A 12,284-nucleotide genomic window follows, 5' to 3' on the forward strand; every position below is an offset into this window, starting at 1 on the left:
CCGCAACTTACCGCCAACTGATCCGCCGAAGATCACAAGCCTCAACTTCGATCGGTAAAGCATGCGCTACTGTGCTCGGAAAATTATTCTGTACGTCGAGAATCAGCGCTCGAAAATGTTCCACATTCATCTGCGGTTATTTGAGAGTATGCGTTGCTATAGTTATGGAAATCTCCGCCTGCCGTGCCAAGATCTATCAGGACGCCTTTATATGAGAGCTGGAAAGGTTTCTTGGACAGTCAACTGAATCATGTTTTTCCCCACTTTGTTATTGCTACCTGGCTTCGCCACGTATGTGCTGGGAACAACCGTTTACATGGCTGGTGATTCAACCATGGCCAAAGGTACCTGCCTATAGCTGTCCTCCAGCCCATACGCTGATTCTTTTCAGACGGTGGCGGCTCGGGAACCGACGGTGAGTGCCTCAGAATCGTCAAGGATACCGTTTTCTCATCGCGATAGGAACTGAAAAGGTTGGGGTCAATATTTGGGCCAGTATCTGTCTGTCACGGTCGTGAACAAAGCCATTGCGGGTCGTAGCGCACGGAGCTATACTGATGAAGGCCGCTTTGACACGCTCATCGACACTGTCTCTAGCGGCGACTACGTCGTGATCGAGTTTGGTCATAATGATGGATTGTCCGGTACCGTGGATAATGGGCGTCAGGATGCTTATGGTTTGCTTCTCCATGCACCTAGTCTCTTCACATCCTTACAACCTCGTTCTTCTCAGGGGACGACTACAACACGACGAGCACAGTGACCAACTCAGCGTAAGTGATACTAGCACCAGCTTCGCAGCGTTCGGAATTAAATGGTTCCCTTGCAGTGGTGAAAGTATAGTCATTCACACATTCCCGTACTATATACAGAATGCCGTCACTGCTCTCCAAGCCAAGGGTGCCATCCCGATCGTTTCCTCGCAAACTCCCAGCAATGATTGGGACGACGGTGTCATTACCGATCCCCCTCGCTTTGTTGCATATGCGAATACGGCAGCCACTCGTACTGGAGCGACGTACATAAATCACTACGCATACGTGGCCCAAGCCTATGAGTCTCTCGGGGAGACTGTTGTGGATGCATATTACCCTCTCGATCATACCCACACGTCGGTAGAGGGTGCCAACGTGGTAGCGGAGGCATTTGTGAGAGGACTGCTTTGTGGTAATAGTGACTTGGCGGCGTATGTCAATTCTGCAGGACAGGCTGTTCCCAGTACGTGCATCGATGACCGCCTAAAATTTGGAGTTGCAGTATGCTGACACGTGATCACAGATAGCTGTTTGTAACTCGGAGTAATACTAGCGGTCCTCGGTCGACGACATCAATACCTTGCTTTTGCGTTGTCATCCATCTTCTACTTTCCATTGATGTGGATGTGGAACGTGGAAACATTCCTGTATTCAATGTCAAGGCTGATTCAATTTCCAGCGTCGTAGCGTGGCATGGAAGTATTAGAACAACTTCAACAGCTTGTTTGTGTCTAATTGAGATACAAGCAGTAAAGTATTCGCTGATCTCGCCATATAATGGCTGGTAGAGCCACGGTGTTTGCAAGCCGCTGCGAAGCAAAGATCAAGGATTCCATTGGGAGATGGGCCACCTTTTTTTCAAGCGTTTATCATGCACTTCCTTGAATCTCGTGGCGTAAAGTGTCCTAGAGGTCAGGATTGTATTCGGATATGTAGTAGTACAGGTATACTGGTTCAAGTCGTTGGCCGCTGGGTCCTGTTGGTCGTGGTTGGTCGCCAGTGTAATAATCGGAGGATAAGGAAATACGGGCATCACATGATTGCCGCCTCTTAGTCATCACATCGTTATGCACAGCAGACCTTGCAAGTAAGGTAATATGGGGGAGCCGCAACGCCTGTAAGGGAAATTATATTTGGTCATATTTGCCAGGGCCTTTATGGAGGGAAAAAGTGAAGCTGCAGGATTGTAGAATGACACTTCGTCTTTTGGCCTAGATTAGTATCCAAATATCCCTAACTGATTCATATCTCGGTTTTGTACTTGGCAGAAATGAAATATTCTATCGGAATTACTACGATCATTACTTTGTCATTACTGGATTTTGGGTACAGCTACCGAAAATCCATCATTTTCTTAGGCCATCCCCGAGAGATGTTCAGTACATACAAATAATGTCTATAATGCAAGAGGAAAGTGTTGGAGTTTAGGTGGTGGCGACTCAGAAAGAGGACGTGGTTGACTCGAAAGGCAGGTATATTCTATCGTAGGTACAGAGACAGTGGGTGGTCGGAGTCAAGATACGATAGGTACGAAAATGTCAAAGTAAAGTAAAATGGCAAATAGGTATAAATAAGATGTGGAAACCTTCAATAGAAAGGGGATGTCCCTCGCTCATAATCATGCATACAAAATTCTGTCACAACTGCCTCATTAATTGGTGTGACACTTGTGTGACCGTGGTACTCATATTGTTCAGATGTGCTCACTGCATTGCTCATACACATATTTAACTATTTTCATCCTCTGTAGGATGTATTTAATGATTACATTCTATTATTTTGAGGACAGTTTCAGGGATAAGCGAGTAATCAAGTGTTCATTCGGTTAATGACAGGCTTCACATTTCGGGTGGCTGTGTGCTTAGTCAGTCGCCACGGTCCATATAGGCGATGCGGCTCCCCATAAATAATATTTAATATATAGCTAGCGGTCGTCTTTGACGACTTTGATACCTTGCCTAGCGGTCTCCTTTTGTAGTTAAGCAGGTATCTAATTTGATGCAGTAAAGTTAATTCATTCGCACTTGGAAACTACAAGTACATATTGAGGCGAACAAATTGTGGAAATAGAAATACATGCAGCAAAAGGAGAGGCTCCCTTGAATTTTTTCATTAATGGCTTGGCTCGAAAGCAGCTGATACAGCCTTCAAGGTCGGTAAGTTACAAAGCTATTCACTGCGATATTGGTCTGACGATATCTAGTTTACTGGTGAAACGAATCAACGATAAAGTGCTCACCTCGTCACGTTGACATTGAACATCGCAAGGCTGCCAACATTTTCCAGCCTAGTCGTGTTACACATCAATTTGTGCAATATGGTTTACGGGGCATGGGCTGCATGGCTTCTGTAAGTTCTGCTGGATTAAGCTTGTGCGAGGGACAATGGTGCAAGTGTGACTCCGAGTGAGAGCTAGCGCTTATCATTCAGACTCTGCAATGCTATAACGCATCCATTGTTCTCTATGGTAGACTATGTGTATGTGAGCAAACTATTATCGCATGCTCCAAGGAGACGTTTTCCACCGTATAATCGCGTACGCCAGCATGAGTCTTTTGCTGATGGATAGGGGACCCGCTGAGCATACGTGTGTAGAACGTTGTGCCCTGGATAAAACGCAGTGTGGCAATTGGTTGTATGCCCCCGGGGGTGTGGAGGAATGGGTTACCATTGCCAAGAACTGTCGATGGATTCGGACTTTGCCGTAATATCACGTTACTTGGTATCCTTTGTAAGCAGCATTCGTAGACCCACTGAGAATGCATTCTTCGAGAACATTTTTAATAGACTCAGTCACTATCAGTACTGAATCCATGTTGGTGCCGTTGTAGAAAGTCATGGTGGTTTCTCGGAACACACGGAACGCAATTACCAAATGGTCTTTTTCGGATTTTGCCGATAAATCACGTTACTTGGTATCCTTTGTAAGCGGCATTCGTAGACCCACAGACTGAGACCTTTTTCTTTATCTAATTAACCGCCGCAAGTACACTAGCTACTAAGACGCGGTGAAGGTGCTAGTCCTCAGGCACACTCCCTCCCTCTTGTCCCAGTCCCCCTCTCTTGCATCTGGTTTCTCTGGGTGTTTCGACGTATGATATGTAGTAGAGTAACGAACTTTGGGTTAATTGGATTGTATCTGCGTTTGGTGTGTTGATTTGTGAACGTGACGTGCATTTGGGACATTTTGGGTATGCTCTCGTTTCCGGTGGATAGCGGTGCCTATCCAGGCTCGTTTTCTGAGTCGTCCTCTTCCTCCCACCAACCACAGGGACCTTGACAGGCAAGGTAACTCGGATTTCAATTTGAATGCATTCTCCAGTTAATCACAACAATGTCCGTTTTTCTCGGCGTTCGAAGGGAATGCCAAGATCAGCGTTCATTTATAACGCGCGGGACAAGCATTCGAACCCGGTGTTACATGCTCAACTAGGTCTAGGGGCTCCTGGAGGCGCTAACTAGACAGATCTGCTCCCACCCGGCGATAGAAAGCATGTCTCGAAGTGAGATTTTTGTCAAGTAGCATATGCACCTGTTGCAGCATGTCCAGGTGCACCTGTCAGAGGTTGCCTTGGCGGAACGATATAGTACATATTTGCCAGGGTATAAAAGTATGGCGAATGAAAAACGATACACAGCACTTCACTTTCTACATCTGAACTCCCAACTTGAATATGTTGGTATCTTCGCTTTTCATTCTTCTCCTCGGTTTGAACGTAGCTGCTGGTGTTTCATCACCGATGGAAGCTCGTAGCGGGACCCATTTAACTCAGGCTCAAGCTGAAGCCCGTCTCATTCCTGCGGGAATTACTGCCTCTTCCACTGGGGGATGTACAGATAAGTAAGCCCCGTTAAATAACAATTCTAGGTGCGGCAATATAAGACTCGGAATAGGAATAAATCAACGTGTACGTCGTACGACGGCATACTTTCTGGCACGGTCGACGGGGTCATCACGTTGAAGCAAGCCTCGGGCTCTAGCTCACTGGTCATTACCGGTGGTACCGAGGTAGGTCACGCCAGCGGAACATACTCCCATGCAAATGGTTACAAAGGTTACGTTACCCTTTATAAATTGCTTGTAGTGTACAGGCCGCGTCCTAACTCATTCCCAGTGGATGTTCGCCATGCGTCGGTGGTCGACAATTATATCAAGACGCATTTTACTCGAATCGGCAATAGAGGAGACGGATATCCTCAGTGGCAGGCCGCTAGCGGGAATATCTATTGCGTAGGTTTTTGATTTTCGTCATCGAACACCTTTATTCAGCTTTTTGTTTTACATAGGATGAAGGATCGCACTGGGACATCACCTATTATTGAAGGTCTCCGCCTTTCTATTATGTAGTAGTACCTGATACGGTTTTCTAAAGTGGATCCTCGTTGTACAAAAACAAATTTCACATTTCGCAGTCGGTCTCTAAATGTTGAGCATATCTAAATTTCACCATGGACAGCAATGCCGTCAATCACTGTCGCAAGAAACTTCGTGTTCATGATTTCGGACACTGGGACCGTCATGATGTTTTGCGAAAGGACGACAAAGTCTGCCCGTTTTCCAGGCTCTAGTGAGCCTAGAACTGATTCAGTAAATGATGCATACGCTGGGTCGATGGTCATGCCTCAAATACGACGTTTAACATTCAGCAATGCGTAAAAATAAGACGTGCAGGCTTACCGCGCAATGCCTCGAGACGCGTTAATCGTTGCTCAGGGAACCTGTAGGATCGCGGGCTATGTATTAATGTAAAGATGGAAACCGCATCAGGCTTACCATCCTCCTGGACCGTGGGGTGAGTTTCCATCCAACGATACTCTTGTGATTGCAGCGTAGAACCCGGCAAGGGGATTCATCGTCTCAACAGGAAAGTCAGATCCAAGAGTAATTCTAGCTCCGCTATTTAGCAGACTACGGAAAGCGTATAGTCCCTTGATGCGCTCTGGACCCTATGGAATATTTCAGTGTTGCTTGGAAGTGCGATTGTAGGAGAGGTGACTCACAATGCGTTCCTCCGCATACCACATATCATCAATAACATGGGTGGGCTGTACACTGGCAATGACTGTAAAGCATAAAACTGAACTGAAACCATTTTTACAGGGTAGATTAGCCTACCCCCGATTTTCCCCGCACGCTTAATATCAGCCTTCGCCATGATCTGAGCGTGCTCAAGACGTGGCCGCCTTGCGGCAGCATTCACATCCTCGAAAGCGGACTCTAAGGCATCTAGGACGATACCGTTGGCACGATCTCCGATTGCATGGACGTTCTGTGTAACAAATGGTCCTATGTTCTTAACACGGGGAGTCGAGTACTCACGACCTGCCAGCCATCACGGAGGAAGAGCGGGATGACCCTGTTAATTGTTGCCTCAGACACACGCATAAAGCCGTTTGTGGTCGGATTGTCAGTGTAGGGTTCATATAACTAAGATGATCAGTCTAGACCATGAATAGGTGACAATTTTGCCTACCGCTGCTCCACCTGTTCTCATGGAACCTTTCAATTCGTGTAAATGTTATGGCGTTTGACAGAAATAGCACAACGAACCATCCCCTACGATCTTCACGCTGCGGGCACTGAACCTATGGTCATCTGACAACATCTGTGGTTTGGTGATGTTACCCCAGTATTCCTCGCCTTCGTCATAGTTTGTCATTCCGTACAAACGAATCTACGTAACAAGCTCAGCAAATATAATTGGCGGCACATTGTTGAACGTACCGGCAGCTTTCCGGCAGCAGCTTTCTAGAGCGAGGTAAGTGTTGAATTCACCATTTATCACAGGCGAATACCTCCTAAAGAAGTCCAGCTGCTGGAAGTCAAGTTTGGCATCATGGATGGACGTGAGCCCGTTGGCCAAGGCATTTCGTACGGTAGTCGAAAAGCGCCGCTCATAGTCCTCCTCAGTTGGAATTGGAACTGGCAACAATTCTTGAGCATTGTCGAGGAACACACCTATGAAGTACGCTGTCAATGTGAAACATAGCAGTGAACACAAGGTTCTTGCCGGCTGGTTGCCCTTTCTTGTCACGAACAATCATTCCGCCTTCTACGGTACGTGGGAGGGGACGGATGTCCTGGAGAACACGGCCAGAGACCCAGGTACCGTGCCCGTCCTTGCTACGCAACATCACAGAACGTCCACGAATGACTGTACTGGTATCGAGATCAGCCTGTGTCGTTTAAGAGAAACTGTTATAAATAATATAAGCAAGACGCACGTACTGCGGTCGGGAACCTTGACTCTGGCCAGGCGGTGTGATCCCATCCCCAGCCCTCAATGACCTTCGACATATTGTTGTAAATATCTGGGTTTGATACGATGTAATTTTCGACAAAGGAAACCGTCTCGGATATATTTCTTCCCATTTCAAGAGGTATCTGACGGTATAGACCATAGTGCATAATGTGGGCATGAGATTCTACACATGGCAAGCTTTGCAACATGGTTTACAGGGAGATATGAAGTGTTGCATACCACTAATTCCTGGCACAATCATAGCTCCATCGGGAATATACCTGACCCGTAGAGGCACAGTCGACGTCCTTCTCCGTTGTATAGAATCTAATGTATTTCACCGTTAGAATGACATGCGTGCATGTGCTCCGACCCACCAAGATCTCCCGTGTCAGATATGAAAGAATCAACGACAAGTTCGTGAGTTAAGGGTATCGACAATGTAGATGTTGCTTCCGTGGGAGCATATCGCGTATGTCGTCGAGTCGGCAGGATTACTGAAATCACCAAAGAAGAGTAGAGCAGAAAATACCAGAGCAAGAAGAAGGAGTGCAATACGGGCAAGGGGTGTGGTTAGCCGCCGCCTAGGCAGAGCAATCCGACTATGCACCAATTTCTTGTCGAGCGACGACATGTTGAAATTGGGCAAAGATAGAGCGTCGGGGTCAGGGTAGATAAGATGGGGGCCAGATCCACGTGCATCGTGGCCATGTCGGTAAACTCCGGCTACATTCAGCCCGACCCTTCCTCCTCACTTGTTCGTATCAATGCTGGGATCCTGGTTCGGAAATCCTTCGCAAGAAAGTAATTTGTTTGATGATCCTCCTACACCAATAGAAGCTCCCTCGGGTCCAGCGCATTCCTTGACCTCAAAGTTACGCACCCCACATGATGCCATTCTCGCCGACCTTCATGGGGAATATGTCGAGCAAGCCGAAGAGGCTGCAAAGAGCCGTTATTTCAACGTACCATCGCGGCATACAGAACCTCTTCGTGACCCATATGATGGATCTGTAGTCGGACAGGTCGTACCCGCCGATCCACTGCTTCATCTTGATGTGCGAATCCCATACTATGATCCCAAAACAGACGAACTGCTATGGTCGCATTTGTCCAAGGTGTTGGAACTGCAAAGTGAGATAGCTGTGCTACATCTTGGGATGGAGGTTATTGGGACGAAGCAGGGAGACCAAGCTAAGGGCAAAGGCAGAGCAAACAAAGATGATACGTGGGAGGGAAAGGAAGACAAGGACAAGCATGATGTTGATGATGCAGCAGAGGTTGGAGAGTACGAGCGCGTCGATGTCAGTCCAGAGGCCGATGAGGAGAAACAAAACAGGGAGCGAGAAGCAGAATTCGCCAAACTTTCTCATCAATTTGAAGGAAGAAAAGAGGGAATCCTGGAAGTCATGAGCAAAGTGAGGCATCTCCGGCTTTGCTTGTTGTTTAATTGACCGACGTTTTCAGCTTGACAATCTTTCCAAGGCTCTCACCGACTTTCATGCCCTTCAAGAGCCTAAAATCGATTTCCCTTTACCTCTCAATAACGTGTCCCCGTCAGATACCTCGTCCAGCTCCATGTACAAAGAGAGGGTAACACCAACAACAAGCCTGTCGACAATTGTGCCCCCCGCTACTCCTACGCGTGCGATTCCGCCCGTCGCTAATCTTATTGTAAACACCCTTGAACCAGGCTCACAGACGCATTTCATCGACAGCCCTGATTCACTAGCTGAACATCATTTTAGGCCATAGCAGGAATGGAGCTACCTTCCGCAGCCAACAAGGTCCCCATCTATGATTTCCTATGTCCGCCATTGGAACGAGTCAGGAGACAATGAGATGGCGACGATCCTATTGTAGGTTTGAGGATTAAGTATTGACGAGAGCTCGAACTAAGTTTCTGGGCGTAACTCTTCACTTTAAACATTGGGAGTACTTAGTAGAGGCGAAGACGTGGAGATCAATTATAGAACTTTAGCTTTAAATACGAGTTTCGAGTGATGTCACCAACATTGTCCCTCATCTACTATCTCGTATCAACAGCTAATTCAGGAGCGACTATGTCAGCCTCTTGCAATAGTCGGGATTTCCGGCAGGATTCAGCGCCCAATTAGGGAAGTTGACGACGCGACCCCCAGCACCTCCAACCTACGAGAAGATCAGAAACTTTTGGCAAGGTCGAGCATACTTTTTGACTCACCGCAAAACTGTAGACGAATACCATGACTTCTGTTCCACCATCAAGAGCAGCCGACATCCTGAACTTGACTGTCAGCTTGTACGAGGAATTAAATTTTTAAATTTAAATCTTACAAGAAGTTGTACTTCCTGAACCATCTCGGGTGATACCTTCTCAGGTAGAACTGACTAAACATGCAGAGCAAGAATGTATTGAAAACCGCGGAGTTGATGCCTCCCGAAAGAGCTCCGATTTCACTGCAGATCATCGGTGTAATAACACCATCAAAGTGAAGTTTGGGATACTTCCTATGGAGAAGCCAGAACGGAACGGGAACGACGAGACCAATGAATATTGACATCGGAATTATGCCATATCGTCCGGAAGGTTGGTACAGGTATTTTGCAAGGCCACCCCAAGTAATTGCATCACTGAGATACATAAAAAATGCGTTTCGAAAGAGATCATAAGAAGAGAAGTGTGGCAAAGTACCTGTTGAAAGACTGAATAGACGCTCCAGACCATACATTTGTACCCTGTATACTGAGGAGGATTTCACGGTTGGAATTGATAACAACTTTCATGATGATATAGTTGAGAATGGCGCCGATGACCGCACCACCGCATTGCCTAGGAGCCATTGAATAGAAGCATAAAAGATCAGAGCACAAATGGTTACATGGTAAACGTTACTCTGGGAGGGAGCTTCGTGTATTGTCCCATCTTCAGGTCCCGTGTCATTGAGCGGCCCTGCTCGGTGGAATTGTAGGCATACTGGTCGAAAGTGTATCAGTAAACATAGTTGAGGTCTATGCGAAGACGTTTACCATCGTGAAGTACATATTTGCCTAGTCATGAGTGGTTCAAATCAGCCAGGTGGAACAAGAAGCGAGACACCGTACGTGAGGCTTTCCGGGCACTAATGCTGCACCGAGCATCTATCCAATATAATAAGCATCCAAACAAGTGGAGAAAGGTAAGTCACATACTCTAGCAATGTCCTCAGTCCCTGGAACGTAACTATGTGCTGATCAGAAACAGAAATGTGCAGACCAAGATTAAAATGATCACCATAAAACAGCATATAACGTCGATATAATGGGCAAGAAAATCGTGGCAAAGCCTACGGCGATGAAGAACGCCCACCTAAAGTCTCCCTCAATAATCTGCATGAACGGTAAGAGATCGCGCTCATACCAGGGCAATAGCGCCTCGCCAGTGTAATTTGTAGCAAGTGCCATGGCTATAGATGCTACAAACATTCCAGCGTACCACCACATCGGCACTTCGTCGTACACTTTCATTCTCTCATAATGGGCTGACAGTTGCGACATGATCCATGTCCTGTTAATTATAAATTAAGGCTCACCATCATCGATTTATTGGCTCGAGCTATTTTGATAGTATCCCACACCTGCTTACCATTCCAGAGAATCATATGTGTGACAGTGGCTCCAAACGATAAGCTCGCGCCAATCTTAGATATGACTTGGGTACCAGCCATGAAAGGAAGGCCAACGGCTTCAAGCTTGGTAGCGTTGATCGAGTAGTCTGCGTCCAGGATAAGAGTTTGGTCATACTCCGTGCCATTTTCAAGATAGAGCAGCTAGAGAGGCAATGTATTATATAAGAGAATACAAGCAGCGCGACAAAGCACACCTGGGTGAGGAAGGGAAAATTCTGGGAGTTCCACACATTGTTTGCGTATACGCCAACGAAGCTCAATCTAACGGAGGTGAGATCACCGTCGGGACATATCCCAAATGTAAAGCATTTGACATACATACAAATGAGTACACCACCGAACAAAGAGAGCTGGGTTGCCAAGGGTTGAAACAGAGCACCGTAGGCCGATCCGCCAGACCCTACATAGTTCCAGTCGAAGCAAAGTGAGAAAAGACCAAGACCTTCATTGCCAGCGGCGCCACCAAAGATGCGAGTTACCCAGGCGCTATCCCGGCGAGCAAGACACATGATAGAGACACCCGTAAGCAGAGGAGCGATATATTCTGGGAACCATTCCCAGACGACTGATACATACCATTAAATATCAGATCAAGGTGTCAGTAGTTCAAACACGGTACCCACATGCGCCGCCGAACAATATCCAGAAAAATTGAATCCTTTTTTTCTGCAGGAAGTTGTTGGTGTTACTATGAAGGACTTCGAACATTTGGATTGTAGGGATCAAGTTCGGGAAAACGATAAACGTAGGGTATACCAGGAACGAGCGCATCATCCCTACAATGATCTTCAGCTTGTATTATCTGCTTGGATCATACATCTACGTACCAGCTAATCCATAACCCAATAACTGGCTTCCAAGCAGCCGTAAAATAGCAATGGCTGGATTTGTGTTGGAATCCATAAAAAAGATCATCAGCGGAGAAAATTGCTGATAGCCAGAGCACCGTGCGTGGCGGCCGCCGACATGATGAGGATACCCACATGCTCCTTTATATTGAACGGGCCGGGATTGATAAAGCGCCAAAAGGCGCTGTTCGAGGTTCGCAGAAGAGGAAGGCGATTATTGGGCCCCGGAAGAATTTCTTCCAAGCTTGCCGAGACCGAAAGCGGCTGTTTGAAGGAAGAGTTGGGAGACGTAGACAGTTTGGGGGCGGAACGACTGGTCAAGTGGTGGGTATGTAATAAGAAGCCTCGAGAATGGAATACTACGTACAAATATCTGACTTAACACGGCGCCGAAACACGACAAACCGATGGAGCAGAACCATAGACGGAAGGTCCATACGGGAAGAGTGGTGTCATCGTCGAGCGAAATAAGACGAAGCGACCAGTCTTCCGCAGACACTGCAAACGCAAGCATCAGGACACGAGGAAATCAGGCATACAAATCAAAAAGCGAACCTATTGGCCTTTCTTTGCCATCTTCGCCCATGTCAATCGCACGTCCATCCTCGAACACGCCCCCGATATCCGCAAACTTGACAGAGACTTTACCCTCGGCTCCCTTCTCGAAACTCTTCTCATCCTTGAAAGAAACTTTCTCGTCTTCAGAGGAGGCCGAGCTAGGAGACCCTTTGTTCATCGCAGGCAGCGTATTCACATCCTCGACTAGGGAGACATGACCGGAGAAGGGATGAG

General features: G+C 47.0%; 5 protein-coding genes across 5 annotated transcripts; 3 read left to right on the plus strand and 2 right to left on the minus strand.

The window, feature by feature from the left end:
- EV420DRAFT_1020850 (rhamnogalacturonan acetylesterase) lies at positions 1–1,435 on the plus strand. The gene is made up of 6 exons (XM_060465349.1): positions 1–344; positions 392–415; positions 474–677; positions 734–773; positions 830–1,218; positions 1,279–1,435. Exons 1-6 carry the CDS (start codon positions 251–253, stop codon positions 1,290–1,292), a joined length of 765 nt encoding a protein of 254 aa, XP_060321267.1. The 5' UTR covers positions 1–250; the 3' UTR covers positions 1,293–1,435.
- A 2,949-nt stretch (positions 1,436–4,384) lies between these two features.
- Positions 4,385–5,176, plus strand: EV420DRAFT_1615197 (uncharacterized protein). Its single transcript, XM_060475067.1, has 4 exons — positions 4,385–4,596; positions 4,650–4,810; positions 4,871–4,986; positions 5,043–5,176. The coding sequence occupies exons 1-4, from the start codon at positions 4,430–4,432 to the stop codon at positions 5,076–5,078; spliced, it is 480 nt and encodes a 159-aa protein (XP_060321268.1). The 5' UTR covers positions 4,385–4,429; the 3' UTR covers positions 5,079–5,176.
- EV420DRAFT_1615217 (amidohydrolase family-domain-containing protein) lies at positions 5,177–7,661 on the minus strand. Its single transcript, XM_060475068.1, has 15 exons — positions 7,412–7,661; positions 7,375–7,380; positions 7,238–7,324; positions 6,985–7,181; positions 6,767–6,932; positions 6,542–6,714; positions 6,481–6,504; positions 6,307–6,430; positions 6,230–6,255; positions 6,076–6,183; positions 5,872–6,025; positions 5,757–5,818; positions 5,530–5,702; positions 5,434–5,474; positions 5,177–5,377 (listed from the first exon to the last, which is right to left on the minus strand). Exons 1-15 carry the CDS (start codon positions 7,629–7,631, stop codon positions 5,193–5,195), a joined length of 1,746 nt encoding a protein of 581 aa, XP_060321269.1. The 5' UTR covers positions 7,632–7,661; the 3' UTR covers positions 5,177–5,192.
- A 46-nt stretch (positions 7,662–7,707) lies between these two features.
- Positions 7,708–9,031, plus strand: EV420DRAFT_1021116 (uncharacterized protein). Its single transcript, XM_060465350.1, has 2 exons — positions 7,708–8,415; positions 8,465–9,031. Exons 1-2 carry the CDS (start codon positions 7,765–7,767, stop codon positions 8,750–8,752), a joined length of 939 nt encoding a protein of 312 aa, XP_060321270.1. The 5' UTR covers positions 7,708–7,764; the 3' UTR covers positions 8,753–9,031.
- Positions 9,032–9,058: 27 nt separating this feature from the next.
- On the minus strand, positions 9,059–12,228 carry EV420DRAFT_1633393 (OPT oligopeptide transporter; the record flags this gene model as incomplete). Its single annotated transcript, XM_060476179.1, is given in 19 exon segments — positions 9,059–9,148; positions 9,201–9,258; positions 9,314–9,610; positions 9,672–9,809; positions 9,859–9,953; positions 10,007–10,027; positions 10,082–10,117; positions 10,169–10,199; positions 10,251–10,325; positions 10,377–10,486; positions 10,549–10,785; positions 10,839–10,905; positions 10,963–11,209; positions 11,268–11,420; positions 11,472–11,525; positions 11,591–11,728; positions 11,748–11,805; positions 11,860–11,990; positions 12,048–12,228. 19 exon segments carry the CDS (start codon positions 12,226–12,228, stop codon positions 9,059–9,061), a joined length of 2,217 nt encoding a protein of 738 aa, XP_060321271.1.
- Between the last annotated feature and the right edge of the window lie 56 nt (positions 12,229–12,284).

The sequence above is a fragment of the Desarmillaria tabescens genome (assembly GCF_030435595.1).
Source record: "Desarmillaria tabescens strain CCBAS 213 chromosome Unknown EV420scaffold_566, whole genome shotgun sequence".
NCBI classification, from domain to species: domain Eukaryota; kingdom Fungi; phylum Basidiomycota; class Agaricomycetes; order Agaricales; family Physalacriaceae; genus Desarmillaria; species Desarmillaria tabescens.